This window comes from Cucurbita pepo, chromosome 15 (genome assembly GCF_057944985.1).
Source record: "Cucurbita pepo subsp. pepo isolate OVF chromosome 15, ASM5794498v1, whole genome shotgun sequence".
NCBI classification, from domain to species: Eukaryota; Viridiplantae; Streptophyta; class Magnoliopsida; order Cucurbitales; family Cucurbitaceae; genus Cucurbita; species Cucurbita pepo.
In genome coordinates, this window is record NC_141812.1 from 10038640 (window position 1) to 10055673 (window position 17034).

General features: G+C 34.7%; 2 protein-coding genes and 1 long non-coding RNA gene across 8 annotated transcripts; 2 read left to right on the forward strand and 1 right to left on the reverse strand.

The window, feature by feature from the left end:
- Positions 1-1967: 1967 nt before the first annotated feature.
- Positions 1968-8020, forward strand: LOC111811445 (epimerase family protein SDR39U1 homolog, chloroplastic). Its single transcript, XM_023698299.2, has 13 exons — positions 1968-2314; positions 2435-2485; positions 3565-3640; positions 3787-3846; positions 3943-4061; positions 4714-4758; positions 4881-4959; positions 5193-5254; positions 5616-5718; positions 6145-6205; positions 6908-6978; positions 7418-7557; positions 7909-8020. The coding sequence occupies exons 1-13, from the start codon at positions 2237-2239 to the stop codon at positions 8008-8010; spliced, it is 1047 nt and encodes a 348-aa protein (XP_023554067.2). The 5' UTR covers positions 1968-2236; the 3' UTR covers positions 8011-8020.
- LOC111811446 (ubiquitin fusion degradation protein 1 C) lies at positions 7271-12548 on the reverse strand. 6 transcript variants are annotated; one of them, XM_087118110.1, is made up of 11 exons: positions 12426-12548; positions 11773-11850; positions 10950-11027; positions 10485-10509; positions 10336-10368; positions 10117-10238; positions 9879-10009; positions 9156-9370; positions 8680-8945; positions 8231-8304; positions 7271-7669 (listed from the first exon to the last, which is right to left on the reverse strand). In XM_087118110.1, the coding sequence occupies exons 2-11, from the start codon at positions 11773-11775 to the stop codon at positions 7651-7653; spliced, it is 966 nt and encodes a 321-aa protein (XP_086974236.1). In that variant the 5' UTR covers positions 11776-11850; positions 12426-12548; the 3' UTR covers positions 7271-7650. The 6 variants fall into 6 exon arrangements, with proteins under 6 accessions (XP_086974236.1, XP_086974235.1, XP_023554069.2 ...); XM_087118109.1 differs by having other exon boundaries at positions 8680-8951; XM_023698301.2 differs by having other exon boundaries at positions 8680-8954.
- Positions 12549-14113: 1565 nt separating this feature from the next.
- On the forward strand, positions 14114-15962 carry LOC147789340 (uncharacterized). The gene is made up of 3 exons (XR_015411990.1): positions 14114-14727; positions 14847-14904; positions 15706-15962. It is a non-coding gene; the product is annotated as an uncharacterized LOC147789340 (long non-coding RNA).
- Positions 15963-17034: the final 1072 nt, after the last annotated feature.

The window sequence follows — 17034 nt, forward strand, 5'->3', positions numbered from 1 at the left end:
ACTTATGCTCTTATTGATCTGTTCTTGTATCTATCTTTTAGGATGAAATGAAAAATAGTGTTGGATTTATCTCTCTCGAGATTCTTCGATCGGAAACTTCTGTAGTACAAAGGACGGTGGAGGTAACGAGTTCGTCTCATTTTTTGCTCTGTTTTCTCTATGAAATTGTCAATATGATGTTTTGGATTGCATTATTCTAGGATCGGTCTTTCGAATAAGAAAACTTCAATTGACGGATGAGGCCAACTGTTGTTATGATGATCAAGTTTAATAGCGATATTATGGATTAAATTTCTTGTTTGTTTTTTATACTGATAAATGAACTATCCGTAGTTCATGACAGAAACTTTAATGGTTAAAAAGCAGTCTTAATTTCTAATTTTATAAAACAAATAGTTTAACTTAGGAAGTTTTAGTTGTTAAGGATTTAGTTTATTTACTTTTAAAATTTGAAATAATTTAAGACTATTAGTCATTAAACTTTTGAAATTACATTGTTACAAATTTGAAATTGGGAGATTAAATGACTTCCAACTAAATTTGAGAGAATGAAATATTGTTTTAAGATGAAGACCGTGTAATGCAATAAACAACAAGGTGAGAAATGGATAAAATAAAAATGATGAAATTAGGTAAGCCATATATTTCATTATACACGTCAAAAACCAAATGTGGAATGGACTCCTAACCTCAACAAAGATGATTATGAAACAGTTTTTGGCATTTTGGCAAGAATTACGGAATAAAGGAATAGAGATTTTTCATCCTTTTTGTGATCGGTAGCTTAGTCTACAACTTTTGCAACTCTTTTGAACGTATGAAGATATTTGTTTGCATGTCCAATAATTCTCACTAACATTTTTAACATTTTTGTTAATTTGGATCATCAATTAGGTAAAAATGGAACGTAGAAGAAATATGCAATAGTTCGAGGCTCCGACTCAAGACAATCACCGTTAGTATTTGCCATCTTTTTTTATTGCCTATCACTAATCGTTTGTGAAGACATATTTAAAGGTTTTAAATTCTATTGAATTTTATTGTTTCTTTTTTTTTTTTTGTTATTAAATTCTTAAAAGGTTTGTTGTAGCTTTTCGAAATAAAAATGATTTAATTTTTCTTTTGAAGTTTGAAATTTTGACATGGATTATATATATATAATTTAACACACTTCTTATGTGAAGTGTTGCAGGTTTATCAAATAAATTGATGGTCAAATATATTTTCTCTCTCAAGTTTGAGGCGTGCTATTTTTCTGAGAGGCTTAAAAAACTCCTAAGTTGAGACTAGCTGATCCTTAATTGACGGGAAAATGGTATCTATGTGACAAAAAAATATTAATTTTAGATTTTCTTAGGGCGATTGTCCTGTGACAAAGCTAGATGAGGGAACATCTTTCCCTCACTCTCTCTTTATCTCTCCATTTCTCTCTTCTCCACCTCTCCGGCGAATCTCGCCACATCTGCTGCCGCCCTTCATTCTTCCTCTCTCGTGTTCCCTTGCCGCTCCTGCTTCCCTTCACTGGTCGGCGCTGTCATGACTGCCAGATATGGAGGGAAACCCTGTTGTTGCCACTATGGCTTCCAGATCTGGAACATAGGATAAGAAAATGAGAGGTAAAAGAGAGAGAAAACCATGAGAAAGACAAATCATGTTGGTTTAAGGTCAATCGGTCCGATGTTTTGGGAATGAAAAATATATATAAAAAAAATTGTTTTAACTAACTCATAATAAGCTAATTCCATGTGATCATTTTTAACCGTCAATGAAGTTTAAGCTTAAGAACATTGTAAACATTTCCGCAAACTTCCATTTTAAGACTCGAGTAATCAAGTAGACACTAAACCCTAAACTCTCCAACTAAAAGTGTAATTTGCACATAAATAAATACATAACGTACCTATATAATAGACGTAGGTGTCGTAGCTTGAAGGGTTATCCTGATGTCGAGATTTTGAATCTCGCTCACCCCAAAGTATTCTTTTCTCCCTGACCCATCACCGATTCTCTCTTTCTTAATTAATGATCTTTCATTCCCGTCCACTCCAGTTGAGCTTCCTCGGAGGACCATTTGTTTCAATCAGCCTTACCGAGCTTAATTTTGTGATGGAAATGGCTTCTTGCCGCCCGGACCATCAAACCCGTCCTATCCTAATCTAGATCTCCTCATTTTCCCGTCTTTCCTTCTTACTGTGCTGCCGACAGAGCTTCGAGCCCACCCGCCATTATTTCCTAAATGGAGATCCCTGGCGCCATTTCCTTCTCATGGAGTCGTACTGTCTCCCATTCTATTCGCATCCCTCAACATGTGGCAGTAAGTGTTCGGTTGTAATAATCTCAATTTATTAGCTTTTCGGGGGCATTGATTGAGTGAATGATTGATGAAGGGCCCCTCTCTCTGTTTTCTTCGCTTAAATGCTCTATTTTCTTGAAGATATGTGGCAAGAGGTTCAGGGTTTTCTGCGCCATTGATGCAACAGAGATGGTATGTACTTGAATTTCAATGTTTTACGTTTACACGGCCGATAGCTGTTTTTTGTATTTCAGACTTGGAATTGAGAATTGTAATATGTGTTAATTTAAAGTCAGTTTGTTCTTGATTGCGTTTACTATGTTTGATAGTTGACTCCCAACATTTCTGTAGCTGTGAAGTCATATTATTGTTATTGATCTTTCAAAATCATTGATACTTCAAGGTTGACGTTGGGGGGCTTGGCATAGTTAATTTGAGACTCCATAGTGAGGCTTTGCTGGCTAAATGTTTCTGCCATTTCCCATTGGAGTCGGAGGCTTTGACACAGGGTCTTATGATCCTCGGTTAGCTATCTCCTTGGGTGACAATCCCTTTTGTTCTTTGTTTCCTTGCTTATACCACCTTTCCTCCTTGGGGTTGTATCCAATGGCTAACTCTCTTGATTTTGGTTTCGGCTATCCACTTTCAGATAGGGAATCATTTGACGTGTCTTCTCTTCTTTCTTCATTGGGAAACGTCCATTCATTCGAGTAGTAGGAATATTATTTTTTGGTCCCCTAATCCCTCCAAGGGGCTCCCTTACTGTTCATTTTTCCTCATTTTGAGTAGCCCTCGCGCTTCTAGGAACTCGAGGAAGGTTCACCTTCTCAAGAAGGTCGAATTCTTTACTTGGCAAGCCTTACATGGGAGAGTCAACACAATGGGTTGCATTAAAAAACACCCTTCCTTCCTGTTGGGGCCGCACTGGTGCTTTCATAGTAGCAAGGCGTCTGAAAATCTGGATCACATCATGCGGAAATCCCAGTTCGCACTTCCATCATGGGACTGTTTTTTGGAGACTTTTGGTGTTCGTTTAGCTCGTTATAGAGATCGTTCTCTCATGTTGGGGGAGGTTCTGTTTCATCCACCCTTTTGTGAATATGGTCCTGTTCATTGGCAATTTGCATGCTAGCTGTTTTCTTTCTTTTTCTTTTTCCTGTCTTGTTAGATCTGTGGTTGGTTAGGTTCTTTGTAAGAAGTTTTTGTAATCCCTTTTGAGCTCTTTCATTTTTCTCAGCTCGATTTCTTGATTAAAAAGAACTTTGTTGCAGAAAAATCAGCTCACTGTATCAATAACTGGAGCTACAGGCTTTATCGGTCGAAGACTTGTGCAAAGGCTACATACAGGTTATATTCAATACATCAACCTAGACATAAAAGCTTACCAAAAAATTTCACAAATCATATCTTTAACCTTTTACTCCAATCTACTTCTCACAAATACAGTGGATGAACAACTGATTGAGAATTCTTTGTTTTGTTGCTGGATATAGATAACCACAACATTCGAGTTTTGACACGCTCTAAATCTAAAGCCGAGTTGATTTTTCCGGGTAAGAAGGTAACACATGTCAATAGTCTTTCATTTTTTACTGTACCTTCTCACTTGTCTTCTGTATAACTTTTGAACATCATCCCATAACTTGTAGCTAGGGAGTTTCCAGGAATTGTGATCGCAGAGGAGCCAGGGTGGAAAGACTGCATCCAAGGTTCTGATGGCGTTGTTAACTTGGCTGGGTTGCCTATAAGTACCAGGTGGTCTCCTGAGGTTAGTACACATTTCCGATGGATTTTGACCCCTATAACGTGATTTATGGTTTCATTTTCTATTCAACAAGCTAATAATAAGCTGTTCGAATAAGTACTAATTACTCTAATCGAATGTGGTAGTTATAATTAATCTTGGAATGGAGCTTAACATTTGGAATATTTTAAGGTGGCACTAGATATGTCCATAACTGGAAACCACATCTGTTTTAGATAAACATGTTGAACACATTTCGGTGGGAAACACTCGCATTCTTTATTAACATCAATCGAAAAGAGATTACAAGACACTCTATAAAAACTAATACACTCTATGCTATGTATTTCTTGGGATGAAAACATTGGTCGGGTGAAGGGGTACGTAGAGGTTAGACAATTTATTGGCAACATATCTAACCATTTATTACTAAAATACATAGACAATTGACTCATACGATTATTAGGCTTACACCTTATTGAGAGATGATATTTTAATAGAACAATCTCGGTAGAAATTGATTCAAGATATGCTTTAGATCAGTTCATCCAACTGTTTGTGGCAGTATGATGAAAGAACTATTATTATCTCTTACTCCTACTTGTTTCAATTTTACAATCAGAGGACTTATTTGTCAAAGATTAATATTATATACTCTGTATCCGTTGTTATATAGATCAAGAAAGAGATCAAGCAAAGCAGGATCAGAGTCACCTCAAAGGTAAACGTTTGTCCAGCTAAATATAGAGTCCTGCAAACAGTTTAAGAGACTTCTTCCCTTTCTAGCTTTTACAGAAGCCAAATCTGATATATACCAATATTTAATACTTAACTAATGTGAAGGTTGTGAGCTTAATTAATGATGCCCCCGACGTAGCTCGCCCGACAGTTTTGGTTAGCGCAACAGCTGTTGGTTACTATGGTATGTGTTATATATCCGAAAGAACATATGCCAATATCTAGATTAGCTTAGAAATATAGGAATATTCAAAGAAAAAATGATCAACGCTTGAGTATAGTTCAATCGAGCTGTTGTGAACTTTGCTTTTTCATCCTTTTCCTGATAGGGCTGCCTGTTTTCTCCGTTTCAACGTGGGAATTATGAAGCTCAAATTCATAGTGTAAATTATACTTGAACTATTCTATGTCTCTCAGGTACTAGTGAAACAGCAATATTTGACGAACGAAGTCCATCCGGAAATGACTACTTGGCCGAGGTGAGAAAAGTTGTTCGATTGAGCTAATTGAAGAGGAATTGTTGGATTTTTTTAATTTTTTTCTTCGAAATAGAAGAGGAAAATAATTAAATCGCGATAGAGCTAGTAAAACTTAAAACATAAGATCGTTTGAAACGGCTTCCTAAGTATTTGAAAACACTTCTTTGCACTTAAAAAAGTCGTTCTAAACAAACTCTTAATCCTCTTCTAATTCACTCCATGGTTGTCTAGTGTGAAGCGGTTTGTCGACGAGCATTAAGATTTCGTAATCGTCATATATTGAAAATGTTCATACAATCCTAAGCTCGTGTAATATTTTGTGAACTTTCATTTCTGTTGTTTGATAACTGTGATTTTCCAGGTTTGTAGGGAATGGGAAGCAACAGCACTGAGAGCAAACAAGAACGTCAGAGTGGCTCTTATTCGTATAGGTGTTGTTCTTGGCAAAGAAGGTGGTGCTTTAGGTATGGGAGTTTAACCTCATGATCATCTATTTTATTATCTATACTTCTTTTACATTTCTTTCTTTTAATATCTTTAAAAGATTTTTCGGAAATTCTAATATATCACTTATTTTGTTAGGACTAATATTTAGTTTTAGCTTTAGAAAAGTGTTTTTCGTGTCTTTTCTAATTTTTTCAATTTGTTTTAGTATGGTGTTTGTTCATCAGTCCGATCTTTGATCGTTGTTTCTATCAACGAAAAAGTTCTCCGATCCATAGATCGAATTATAATGGACGAGTCCGATCATTCGATATATAGATATTGGTCCATATGCTTTTACCTTTTGTGGAATAGAACGTTTATTTTAATCCATGTACTTTTTTCTTAATTTTTTTTTATCATGATTAGTTTTGTATTTTGAATGTTCCATCTTTGTGCCTTTGCAGCCAAAATGATACCCCTCTTCAATCTGTTTGCTGGAGGCCCTTTGGGATCAGGACAACAATGGTAAATAATCTTTCTTTCTATGCTTCAATTATGTGATGAGTTGAAATGAAATACTTTTTTTACCACTCTGATGACTTGACATTGGGTAATTGACAAAATATTAGTAGTTTATTTTTTTACCTCCATGATGATCGTTGTGATTTCTCGAAAAACTTTGAAATTAATTCACTTTTATTGGGAGTGAGTTCCACGTTGGTTAATTTAGTGAAAGATCATTATTGGGAGTGAGTCCCACGTTGGTTAATTTAGTGAAAGATCATGGGTTTATAAGTGGTGAATACTGTCTCCATTAGTATCTCTCCCTTAGTATGAGACTTTTTGAGGTAGCCCAAAACAAAGCTATGAGAGCTTATACTCAAAGTGGACAAATATCATACCATTGTAGAGAGTCGTGATTTCCTTCAAAAATTGAGTCCATATTTAAATAATCATTTATGGACAAACATTTATAATATATTATTAAAAAAAAATTACAGATTTACCTGAAAACTTTAATTCCTAAATTCCCAAACCTCTCAACAACTTTTCGATTTTTTTTTTTTTTTTAAAAAGGAGACATTTTGGCCCATTTTTGTCGATTAGTCCATGAAATATATGTTTTAGGTTGTTCGTTTGTGATAGTTAGCTTACTACTTTTTCCAGAAAGGATTATTATTTTATTTTGATTCCCGGTTTAATTTAATATTAAAATGGGTTTTGCAGGTTTTCCTGGATTCACTTAGATGACATTGTGAACTTAATATATGAAGCTCTGACCAATCCATCTTATAACGGTAATATTTTCATTCGACATAGTTGCAGCGTAAAACATTACTAAAATAATAATTAAAAACTAATTTCAAACATTAATTCTAATTATCAATTATTTTATCTTAACATTATTCTAATACTAATTATCCATTTTATAAGTTCAAAATAATTATTAAAAAAAGCTTTTCTAATAATATATTTTTTTAAGAACGTTTACTCAAAATGGAAAAATACAATTACTAATGGATAATGGATAATTATTTGGTTTTTAAGTATATTTGATAATTGTGTTTCTTTTTTTCAAAAAAAAAAAAAAAAAAAAAAAAGGTTCTAAATAAATATATTAATTATAGTCCAATTTCAAAGAAACAAAATAAAAAAATTAAGACTAAACAAAAAAAAAGAGAAATCAAAATCGAAAACAGAATCTAAACAAAGGGGTCCCTAACAAACAATCCGCAGGAGTTATAAATGGAACGGCGCCGAACCCTGTTAAGTTGGCTGAATTATGCGAACGATTGGGAGCTGCGATGGGCAGACCTTCATGGCTTCCCGTACCTGACTTTGCCCTCAAAGCCGTCCTTGGGGAAGGAGCTTCTGTGGTGAGATTCTTAATAATATCCCTACTACTACTTTTCTTTAATAACAAATCTCCCTTTTTATGCCTCTCTAAGCTTTCAAATTGTTTATTTTCTTCAATTAGAAAGTTTGTATCTGAGAACATAACGTTTAAAAAATGTCAGAACAAAGCACAGGCCCCTCTTGTGTGCATAACAAATTCATAAATTTTGAAAACAATAAATAATAATAAGCCTAATTATTAAACACACAATTAATAATGAAAATAAAAATGAGTTAGTAAAGATCCAAGATGGAATTGAATGTGTATAGAGAGGCCAAAATAATAGGTTAGCCAAACTCCTATTTTAAGTTGAGATGTGCCTTTGCTACAGGTTTTGGAAGGGCAACGGGTGGTTCCTACGAGAGCCAAGGAACTGGGTTTTACATTCAAGTACCCGACTGTGAAAGAGGCACTCAAGGCCATTCTCTCCTAAGTGTGTCTTTGTGATGTAGTTTGGTATTTTATTTATTGGTTTTGGTTTCCTCCTCAAATACAATGGATGCAGACATAACTGAGGCACGACTTTTAACACTACATTAGGAGCTTCTGTTGAGTAAAATGTGTATTCCAGCAACTTAGAGCTAAATTAAATATATAATATATTTATAGGCATGGATATTATTAGACAATCAAATCAACCTCTCAGCGAGTACCTTTTTCCAGAGAAGGCCTGAAATTTGGGCTCTTCCTTTCCAGGCTGCTCTTGTTTACTCTCTTTCGAGGCCTCCTACATAATCACAAAATATATATAATAATAAATTAAGTGGCAAAAGAAAGTTAAACAACAAATTAAGTTTATGAATTAACCTGCAAATGCAATAATTTAAAGGTTAAATCACATTTTTAGTTATTGAACTTTTAAAGTTGTATCTAATATATTTCATGAAAGTGTTAACGGGTTCTTAAATTTCCAATTTTATACCTAACACATTATTATACCAAATCGTTATTTTTTAGTTTAGTAGACACAACTCTAAAGTTTTGGTTTATATATGTATCAGACATCATTAAGAATTTAGTAACCTATTAGACACTTAAAAATTTAATACGATGACGTATTAGACACTTAAAAATACAAGACTTTTGTGCAAAGTGGGGGTACCTTTGGATTTTCTTTAGGATTTCGATGAGCATTCTGTCCAAATACCAACTTTCCATGAGACCGATGAGTTCCGTTCACTGAGCTAGACCCAGCAGACTGTTGTGAATGGCCATATCTGCTGCTGCTACTACCGCCCGATTGCTTCACATCAGATGGTCTAGCCGATGAAATTGGCTGCGGCTGGTGATTTGAAGATTTACCATCCAAACGTCTTCCTGTTCCGGTGAAAGCGACAAATTTGGGCTCAGCTTCTGGTTCTATCGCCTCTGCAACTGCTGCAAGAGAGTTCATTACATATAATCTAGAATTAGTAAACGGTGGGCTTCTGATTTTCAATGCCTCAAGATTACTAAATCTATCTAGAATCAAGTTGCAAGGAAATTAACTGATTTAGACAAAAACATCTATTTCAAAAGTAAAATAGAAAACCAAATTTGCAGTAAGAATTGGAAAAAAAAGAGTAGAAGATGGTGTACCTTGCTCCTTCCCCTTGGTTGGTGCAACAGGCTTCTCCGGTTCCTTGTAATCCAGGGGAGGTGCAAAATCCACCTCACAATCTGTCTCAATGATACTTATTGCATTGGATGGCCTTGTTTCGACTATGTCAATGTAATATTTCTTGTTGTTATATGCCACCATAATACTGTCTCCGGTGGTGAGGCAGGAGAAATTCCTAAGTGTTGTCTCTAAGCTGTATGGCATAAATAAATAAATAAACAAACCGCTGTGTGAAACGAACTTCATCACCAACCATGTGATCTATGAAAGACAATGACAAGAAGAAAAGGAGAGAGAGAGAGAGAGAAAGAGAGATTTGTAATAGCTGGCCTATACCTTTAACTTATCTTAAGGATAAATAGTTTAATCCTAGATGTCAAAAAAATTTATCGTAATACTCGACATTCTAAGTGACTACTGAGCTTTGAACCCATAGCTTCAAAAGACATTTGATTAGAGCTGCCTAGTTTTACCATTGGGTCAACATCAACCCATGGTTGGTTATTTGATGTTCGAGCGTTTTGTGCACTTATCGGGCTTAAGGTTATACTATAGGTGGTATAGTGGCTAGTTTATTAGAGGTTAAAGAGCTCATCTACAAATTAATAAGAAAATGGCTGAGGATTTCAACTTTAGAACTCATTTCTGTGACACAAGCTAGACACATGTTTCACCAGCTAAAACTTGAAAAAATATCTTACATTGCTTTTGGATTGGAGATATCCAAAAAGTCCTTTGTGTGAGGTTGTAATTTAACATAAGTTCCCTTTGGAAGAGTGACATTCTTCACATGCACCAAGTCTCCTTCTTGCAAAAGCATGTTCTCCATCATCTGAAGGGGAAACAATTAGAACAGAAGTGGAAAAGTTATACGACAGGATATAAGAAAGAGTCAATAACACCTGGGACACATCACATAAGAGAAATAGGGAACCCTACCCAATAAGGCATGTAAATCATGCCTTCTTCTGCAACGAACTCCAAAACCCCACAATGAGAGACTCGCTCAACAGCATCATTTCGAACCTCAAATAACATTGGATAATCAATTTGTAAAGATGCTGCAGGGGGTTGTGTTTAAAATCAGTCACCTATGATGAAAAGCACAACAGAAAAAATAGGAGAACAAAAATGATTTCTAAGAATATGGCAACAAACCAAGGCGATCAAGGGCTGATGGAGGCATTATAACTGAAAAAATAATTAAAATAAACAACATTAGAAACTTGAGAAAAGGAAATTAAAAAAAACGTTAAGAAAGGAAATGAAACCTAAACCATAAAAAGGGTAAAGATAGAACAGCTTACTTCTGTCTCCAGTTTCAACGTGTGGCTGCAGGAAAAGATTAACTGGGATTAGAATAAGCTAATCTATTTTGGGAATAAGAAATAATTCACTTATATACTTGCAATTATAGATACTCTAAAGTTCATTATGATGAAGAGAACATTCCAATATATATTTACTTTCTACTGTATATGCCTAGAAATTGGAAACATGCGCAGCAGTAGCTTTGCTTGATATTATATGAAACTCCAAGCTTATAAAAAACAATAATGCATGACCAATGCTTGTTCCAAGCACAAACTTCAAACAAAGACATGACCAAATTGCAACTGCTGCCTACATTTAATCGGCTATCATGAAGAAGAAGGCCCTTAATATGTATGCAAAAGAATGAAAATGCAATGAGGCCAAGGAATACCCCAAACACTAAACAACAATTGAGCACGTTTCTAAAAATGGTGAATAGATGTAGAAGATAATCAAACCTTATCAATAAATGATGCAGAGAAGCATTGATATCTTTGCTCAAATGAGGTTCCACGATATCCATACCCATCAAAATACTGCAGACGCAGAAACATAGAGATACATGAGTTGTAATGGTTACAAAAGCTAACAGACCAATCTCTTTTTTTTCAGAAAATGTAAACAATTCTTCACAATAAGAACCCTCCTAAAACGGGGAATTGGAGGCCAGTGTATAGCAGAAATCGTAACATGTACATGGCTAGAGTAAACTTCAACACAATTCAAATCCTTCCTCAAGGTTTGGATTGATTGGAAACATTCAAAACATTATGATCTTAAATCTAGCTATCATATATCATATAAGTGGCACACTGCTTCTAGCAAGTGAGATGTATAAAAATATTTTTGTTCCTTGGAAAAAAAGGAGTGGTCTGATCATGCTAACATATATCATATTAGTTAGAAGGGATTAGGCAGCAGAAATAAATATGCCACACTAGGACAAATCCTCAGCAAATATTTCTCCAACAAGTTTAGTGTTCCATTGATATTTCTCTAACAAGTTTAGTGTTCCATAGCCAGAAGAAGCACGGTGTCTCCAGGTCAAGGACTAACATTAAACAGTAACGTAGTATCAAAAAGCAGCAGTAATTTATTAAATTGAGGGAAAAGAGATCCTTCTGTAGGTCAATGAAATTCAATTCTGCATCATAAACGTCTAAAACACATTCTATGTAACTTTTCTTCATTTTCTAATCACGCAAGTAACGTAAGAATCCAGAGCAGTTTCACAAAACATCAGAGGTTCTCATTTTAACGAGCTGAAAAAAGCATGCATACCATTTTGTAGAGCCTGTGTAGAGTTCCTCGACGGATAATCAACCTCGTAAAGGCTCTCAATCGAGCAGTGAAGAACTTCTGCATGTTGTAAACGCAAGAAAACCGAATGTTTGAGAAATACAGTATCATAAACCTCAAAATCCATTAAAAATAGCTAATGCACAGGACAACTTAAACAGCGTCACTAAGGACGCCAGGAGAATCAAACTGATTCATCGTCAAAACAGCAGGAAAAAGAAAGAAAGAAAACATCCTCACTTTCATTCCGCCTCAATATCAAACATCAAAACAAGGCAAACAATAAGACTAAACTGTAATATGAAAAAAAAAAAAAAATCAGAACTAGCACCAACGATAATCAATCAATAATAAACCAAACATCAGACTGAGTACTCCATAAGTTACTATGTTTATCTTTCTTCCGCCGCAGGTAACCAACAACTTCCGATCAACATAACAGCAAATAAGCTTACTCATAAACGAATGCGCATATTCTAAGGATAAAAACGCAAAGATAATGAAACTTCAAAGTTCAAGACACTCAGCTTTCTCAGCAAGCAAACAACAAGCACCAGAGCATCATCTCAAGACGATCAACCAATAGAGAATTAAAATCGAAAAAACACAACTAGAATGCGAATGTAGAGTCGTACCGAAGACGAGAACGAGTCGCCGATGAATGATCGATGGCGGGAGGAAGAACAATGCGGAGAAGATAGTTGATCGGTTTCACTTGTGAGCGCCCGATTTGAATACCCGGTAAAAGCAGATCGATTTCGTAAAGATCACGCCATATATATAAATTTGGGCCTGGGCCCTGACTCCAAATAATATCAGGAAAATTAAATCAAAATTATTAATAAAGATAAAAAATAAAATCATTATCAAAATTTATTTGAAAAATAGAAATTAAATAAAAAATTATTAATAAAGATAAAACGAATTTATCAAAAATTTATTTGTAATGGTTATAAATTTGTTTAAAATAATATAAATTTTTATTTTTAATTAAAAAATAACGCTATACCTCAAATTATAATTCTTATCTTTAATATAATATTAACCTCAAATATTATTTCATTATTTTATCCTATTACGAATTTTTTATATTATAAATTAGATAATAATTATGTATAATGTCTAACGGGAGTGTAACTTTTATATATTTATATATATTTTATAAAATAGGATTAAATTTATTACTATACTTTTAAATTTTTTTAGTAGATTAGAAATAATATTTTGAAAATATATTATTTATGAAATATATCTTAAATATTATTTTCTTAATAATTTAATTTATAGTATATGTTATTATATTTTCAATATTTAATTAATTTATATTTTCCTATATTGGTGACTATATGAATATAATGAGAATAGACTCTCCAGGAAAATCTTATTTCTCATTCTTAAAATAATATAAATTATTAAAATAAGTATATATTTAAAAAACATTAGAAAATTTTATTATAAAATCCAATTTCTTGAAATCATCATATTTATTTTCATGAAAATAAATAAAAATAAAGCGGCGTTAGTCTTCATTATAGTTTGAGAGTCTCGAACATTAGCTTAGGCTCGTATTTTACTAATCGGAGGATATCGACACAGGACGGTCTAAGGACGGCAGCCGTCACGACAAAGCTATGGAGACTATGTATTTGAAGCACTCAAAATGACGGTGACGCCATCGAAGAGGTTATGACCATTACGCTTGGTTAACTTGAGCTGTGAACACTATTTTTTGGGTTCGAGAAAAAAAAAATCAAACCTAAACCAAACTAAATTTTATGTTTAAAAAATTGAATTTAACCCAACACAGTCGTTATTGTTTGGAATGAGTAGTCGGTTGTTGAGGTCATCAACTCATATGAACACCCATATTTTTTACCTTCATCTTCAATTTTATAGCTAGTTTTGTGAGTAGCTTGCCCGACAAATTTGTGAGTATCGGATTATTACGGGTTTTTTTTTTTCATTTTATATATATATATATATTTTTTAGAAGACATCCTTTAAAAAAAATTGATCTGTCTCTAGCACGACCACTTGATGAAATGGAGAGGGGAGTGGTACAAATGGCCGAGACTACTGGAAAGATTCCTCTTTGGATAATAGGTACTGTAACTGGCATTTCTGTGATCGGTTTTGTAAGGATTCGAATTTTTGTTTTATTTATTTTAGATTTTATGCTAATATCTTTATTTTTGCTGCCAAAACTAAAAGATATTATACTGCATTTATTGTCGCTGGAAAAGGAATGATTTCTAGCAAGGAAAATTACTGCCTTAATGGAAAAGTCATAAAGACTTTTATATTCCCATATACAACTCTCCTCCTTCATTGAAAACAACTTTTGCTCTCCAAACGTTTAGGGTTTTCAAGGGTGTCTGAGAGTACGGAAAAATCGAGAGGGTTAGTCAGAAAAAACGTGTGAGGTGGTTCGCTGGATTTTCTTCGGTGAGTGGCCGGAGGGAGAAGCGACCGAGGCTATCGGTGTTGAATATCGTTGCGCGTCGGTCGGAATAGGCAAGGGGTGTCGTCGCGTCGTCGGAATCGGGGTTGTGACGACGTCGTTGGCGGCGCAGCGACGATTAGGGTTTTTGCGAGAATTCGGGTAAGGAAGACGAAGGAAAACGGGTTGGGTTCACGTTTGGCCTCTGGACCAGCCCACGGAACGAACGCGGGCCCTGTGCGTTTCGGCCCAACGCGGACGCGCGCTGCAGCCTTGGTCTCGGCTCTGCACGCGTGCTCTCGGCTCGGCTTGACGTGTACGCGGCTCGGCTCCGTCAAAACCCGCAGCTCGGCTCCGTCAAATCCCGCAGCTCAGCTTGGCGGCTTAATTGGTCGGCTCGGCAGCTCGGCTTGGTGAATCGGTATCACTATAATATATCGATTCCAAGGTTTTTGGTCCTTCCGAAGCCGTTTCTGCCCTTAGTTTTACCATCCGAGGTCAGTATGGCTCCTAAACGTTAAAGACAGATTAGGTCGAGGGTTTATTTTGATAAATAGCATGAGGTTTAGCTAGGGTACCTTATGAAAGGTTCTAAATTTTTATGTGGTTATCATAGGACATATTTAACCGCGGGGATTAGCTCGTTGCGAGTGACTTCAACCAAGACCATCGAGGTAAGTGACCTTACTGTTGGAGTTAGCTTTCTACGTGTTGTATGATGGTGCGTGCCCTGTGGCCCCTGCATGCACCATATTTTATGTGATATGATTATGTGATGTATAGATTGTGTTGACCGTAGATTGTGTATGTTATGTGACGTATGAACTTGCGTTGACTGTTGACTGTTTATGTTATGTCATGAATGAGATGTTAGTATTGTATGCCATGAATATGTTGATTGATGCCATAGATACACGTAGAATTATTGAGTCATGTCATGAGATGTTTATGCAACTGGAATGTTTATGTAATATGCCATGTAATGTAAGTCATGTGAGATGCCATGTGATGTAAGAAACGTAAATGCGATGTTAGCACTGCTTATGTAATGCCATGTTAAATATGTTAAGGGACCTCATGCATATATGTATGTCACGTGCATCGGGATTCTTCCCCTTTATGATACGAAAGAATGAAATACGATATTTATGTTCGCCATGATATCCTGCGGGCCCTTTGCTGTTCTGTGGTGTCCGGCTACGTGTAACACGTTGTGCCCGACCAAGTCAGGCCCAGGGGGTACGTATAAGAGCTCGCCTGGTGGGTTCATGTACACGTACATGGGCCATGTGTGAAGGAGTACCACACATCCAACCCTACCCGGAATAGAAAAGCGCCCAAGGCTATGAAAAGTTTATGAAAAGTTAGGTCCCGCTCATATGTTGCATGTGTTTGCATTCCTAACCCCAACAGTGGGATGACTTACTGAGTATTTCATAAAATACTCAAGCCATGTGCTACCTACATTTTTTTAGGTAAAGGCAAGGCGCCAATGTACGGCTGACGGCGGAGCTGAGGCCACCATGGAAGTTGGAGACGGGATATTTTTAGGAGTTTACTTTACTGTTTTAAGTTATAGGATTGAGTATTGTTTTATTTAGATTTATTTTGAATTCAGTATTGAAGGTTTATTTTCGGAGTTTAGGTTTTGTTTTGGATTCATGAATTTTTATGAAAGACTATTTCAAGGTTATTTATGATGAGCTTCCGCCTAATGAGATAAGTATGCATGGGTGACGTCACTAATTAGGTTAAAGAAAATTATGGGCGTTACAGGTTTAGTCGGTATTTTCTTTTATGGTTCATATTCTAGGTTCATCTATGTACTAATCGGATGAACTGAGTTGTAGACATGAAAGTGTAAGAATTGAACAAGATCCCCTCGAATCAGAAAAAAAGAGGGGGTAGATCCCGTTGAGCTGAGTTGCAGACATGAAAGCGTAAGAACTCAACAAGATCCCCTCGAATCAGAAAAAGGAGGTGTAGGTCCCGTTGAGCTCTTACTAATTAGAATAATTTATTCATTAAATGACAAAATGATCTTTCCTATGTTTCACCAAACTTTTTTTTTTTTTTTTTCAGAATTGCTTCAAAAAAAATTTGATTCAGACCATCTCTTTCGCAAGCAGATTTTTGTGGGCCCCGATCTTAAACAAGTTTACTTTGATAGTTTTATAAATAGCCCGGATCGCATGTTTACTTTGATAGTTTTATAAATAGGAGCGTATTTACTTCGTTGTCCAGTTTTATAAAAGAAAAAATGACCTCTTTAGATTTTGAATTAGGTTACCTTTATTATTTATATTCTTTTTAATAGCAACAATGTGTCGAGTGTAACGCACATTAATAAAAAAAATTATTAATGTAATAGGTTTTTAGCTAATAAAAATTGAATACGTTTTAATAATTTTTGTATGAGTAAAAACACTTTTAATTTGCCAAATAATTAAGGTTGAGAAAATATGTCAAATGTACTAAATACAAAAAAATAATAATAATAATAATAATAATTATTATTATTATTATAACAAACTTGCTTATAATCAATTTAAATATATATATATATATAAATTATATAATTTTAAAAATAACAATTTTGTTTTTATATTTACAATAATAAAGGTAAAATATCAATTTTTGTTACTTTTTTTTTTTTATAAATTCGTTAAATTAACCTTTGAATTCTTAGCCAAATTTTACTAATAATTTTTTTTTTCTAAACTTAATATTTGAGGGTGATAAAAGAAATTTATAATCTAAATTTTTAAAATAAAAAAAAAAGGTAAAACACATATAATGCAAAT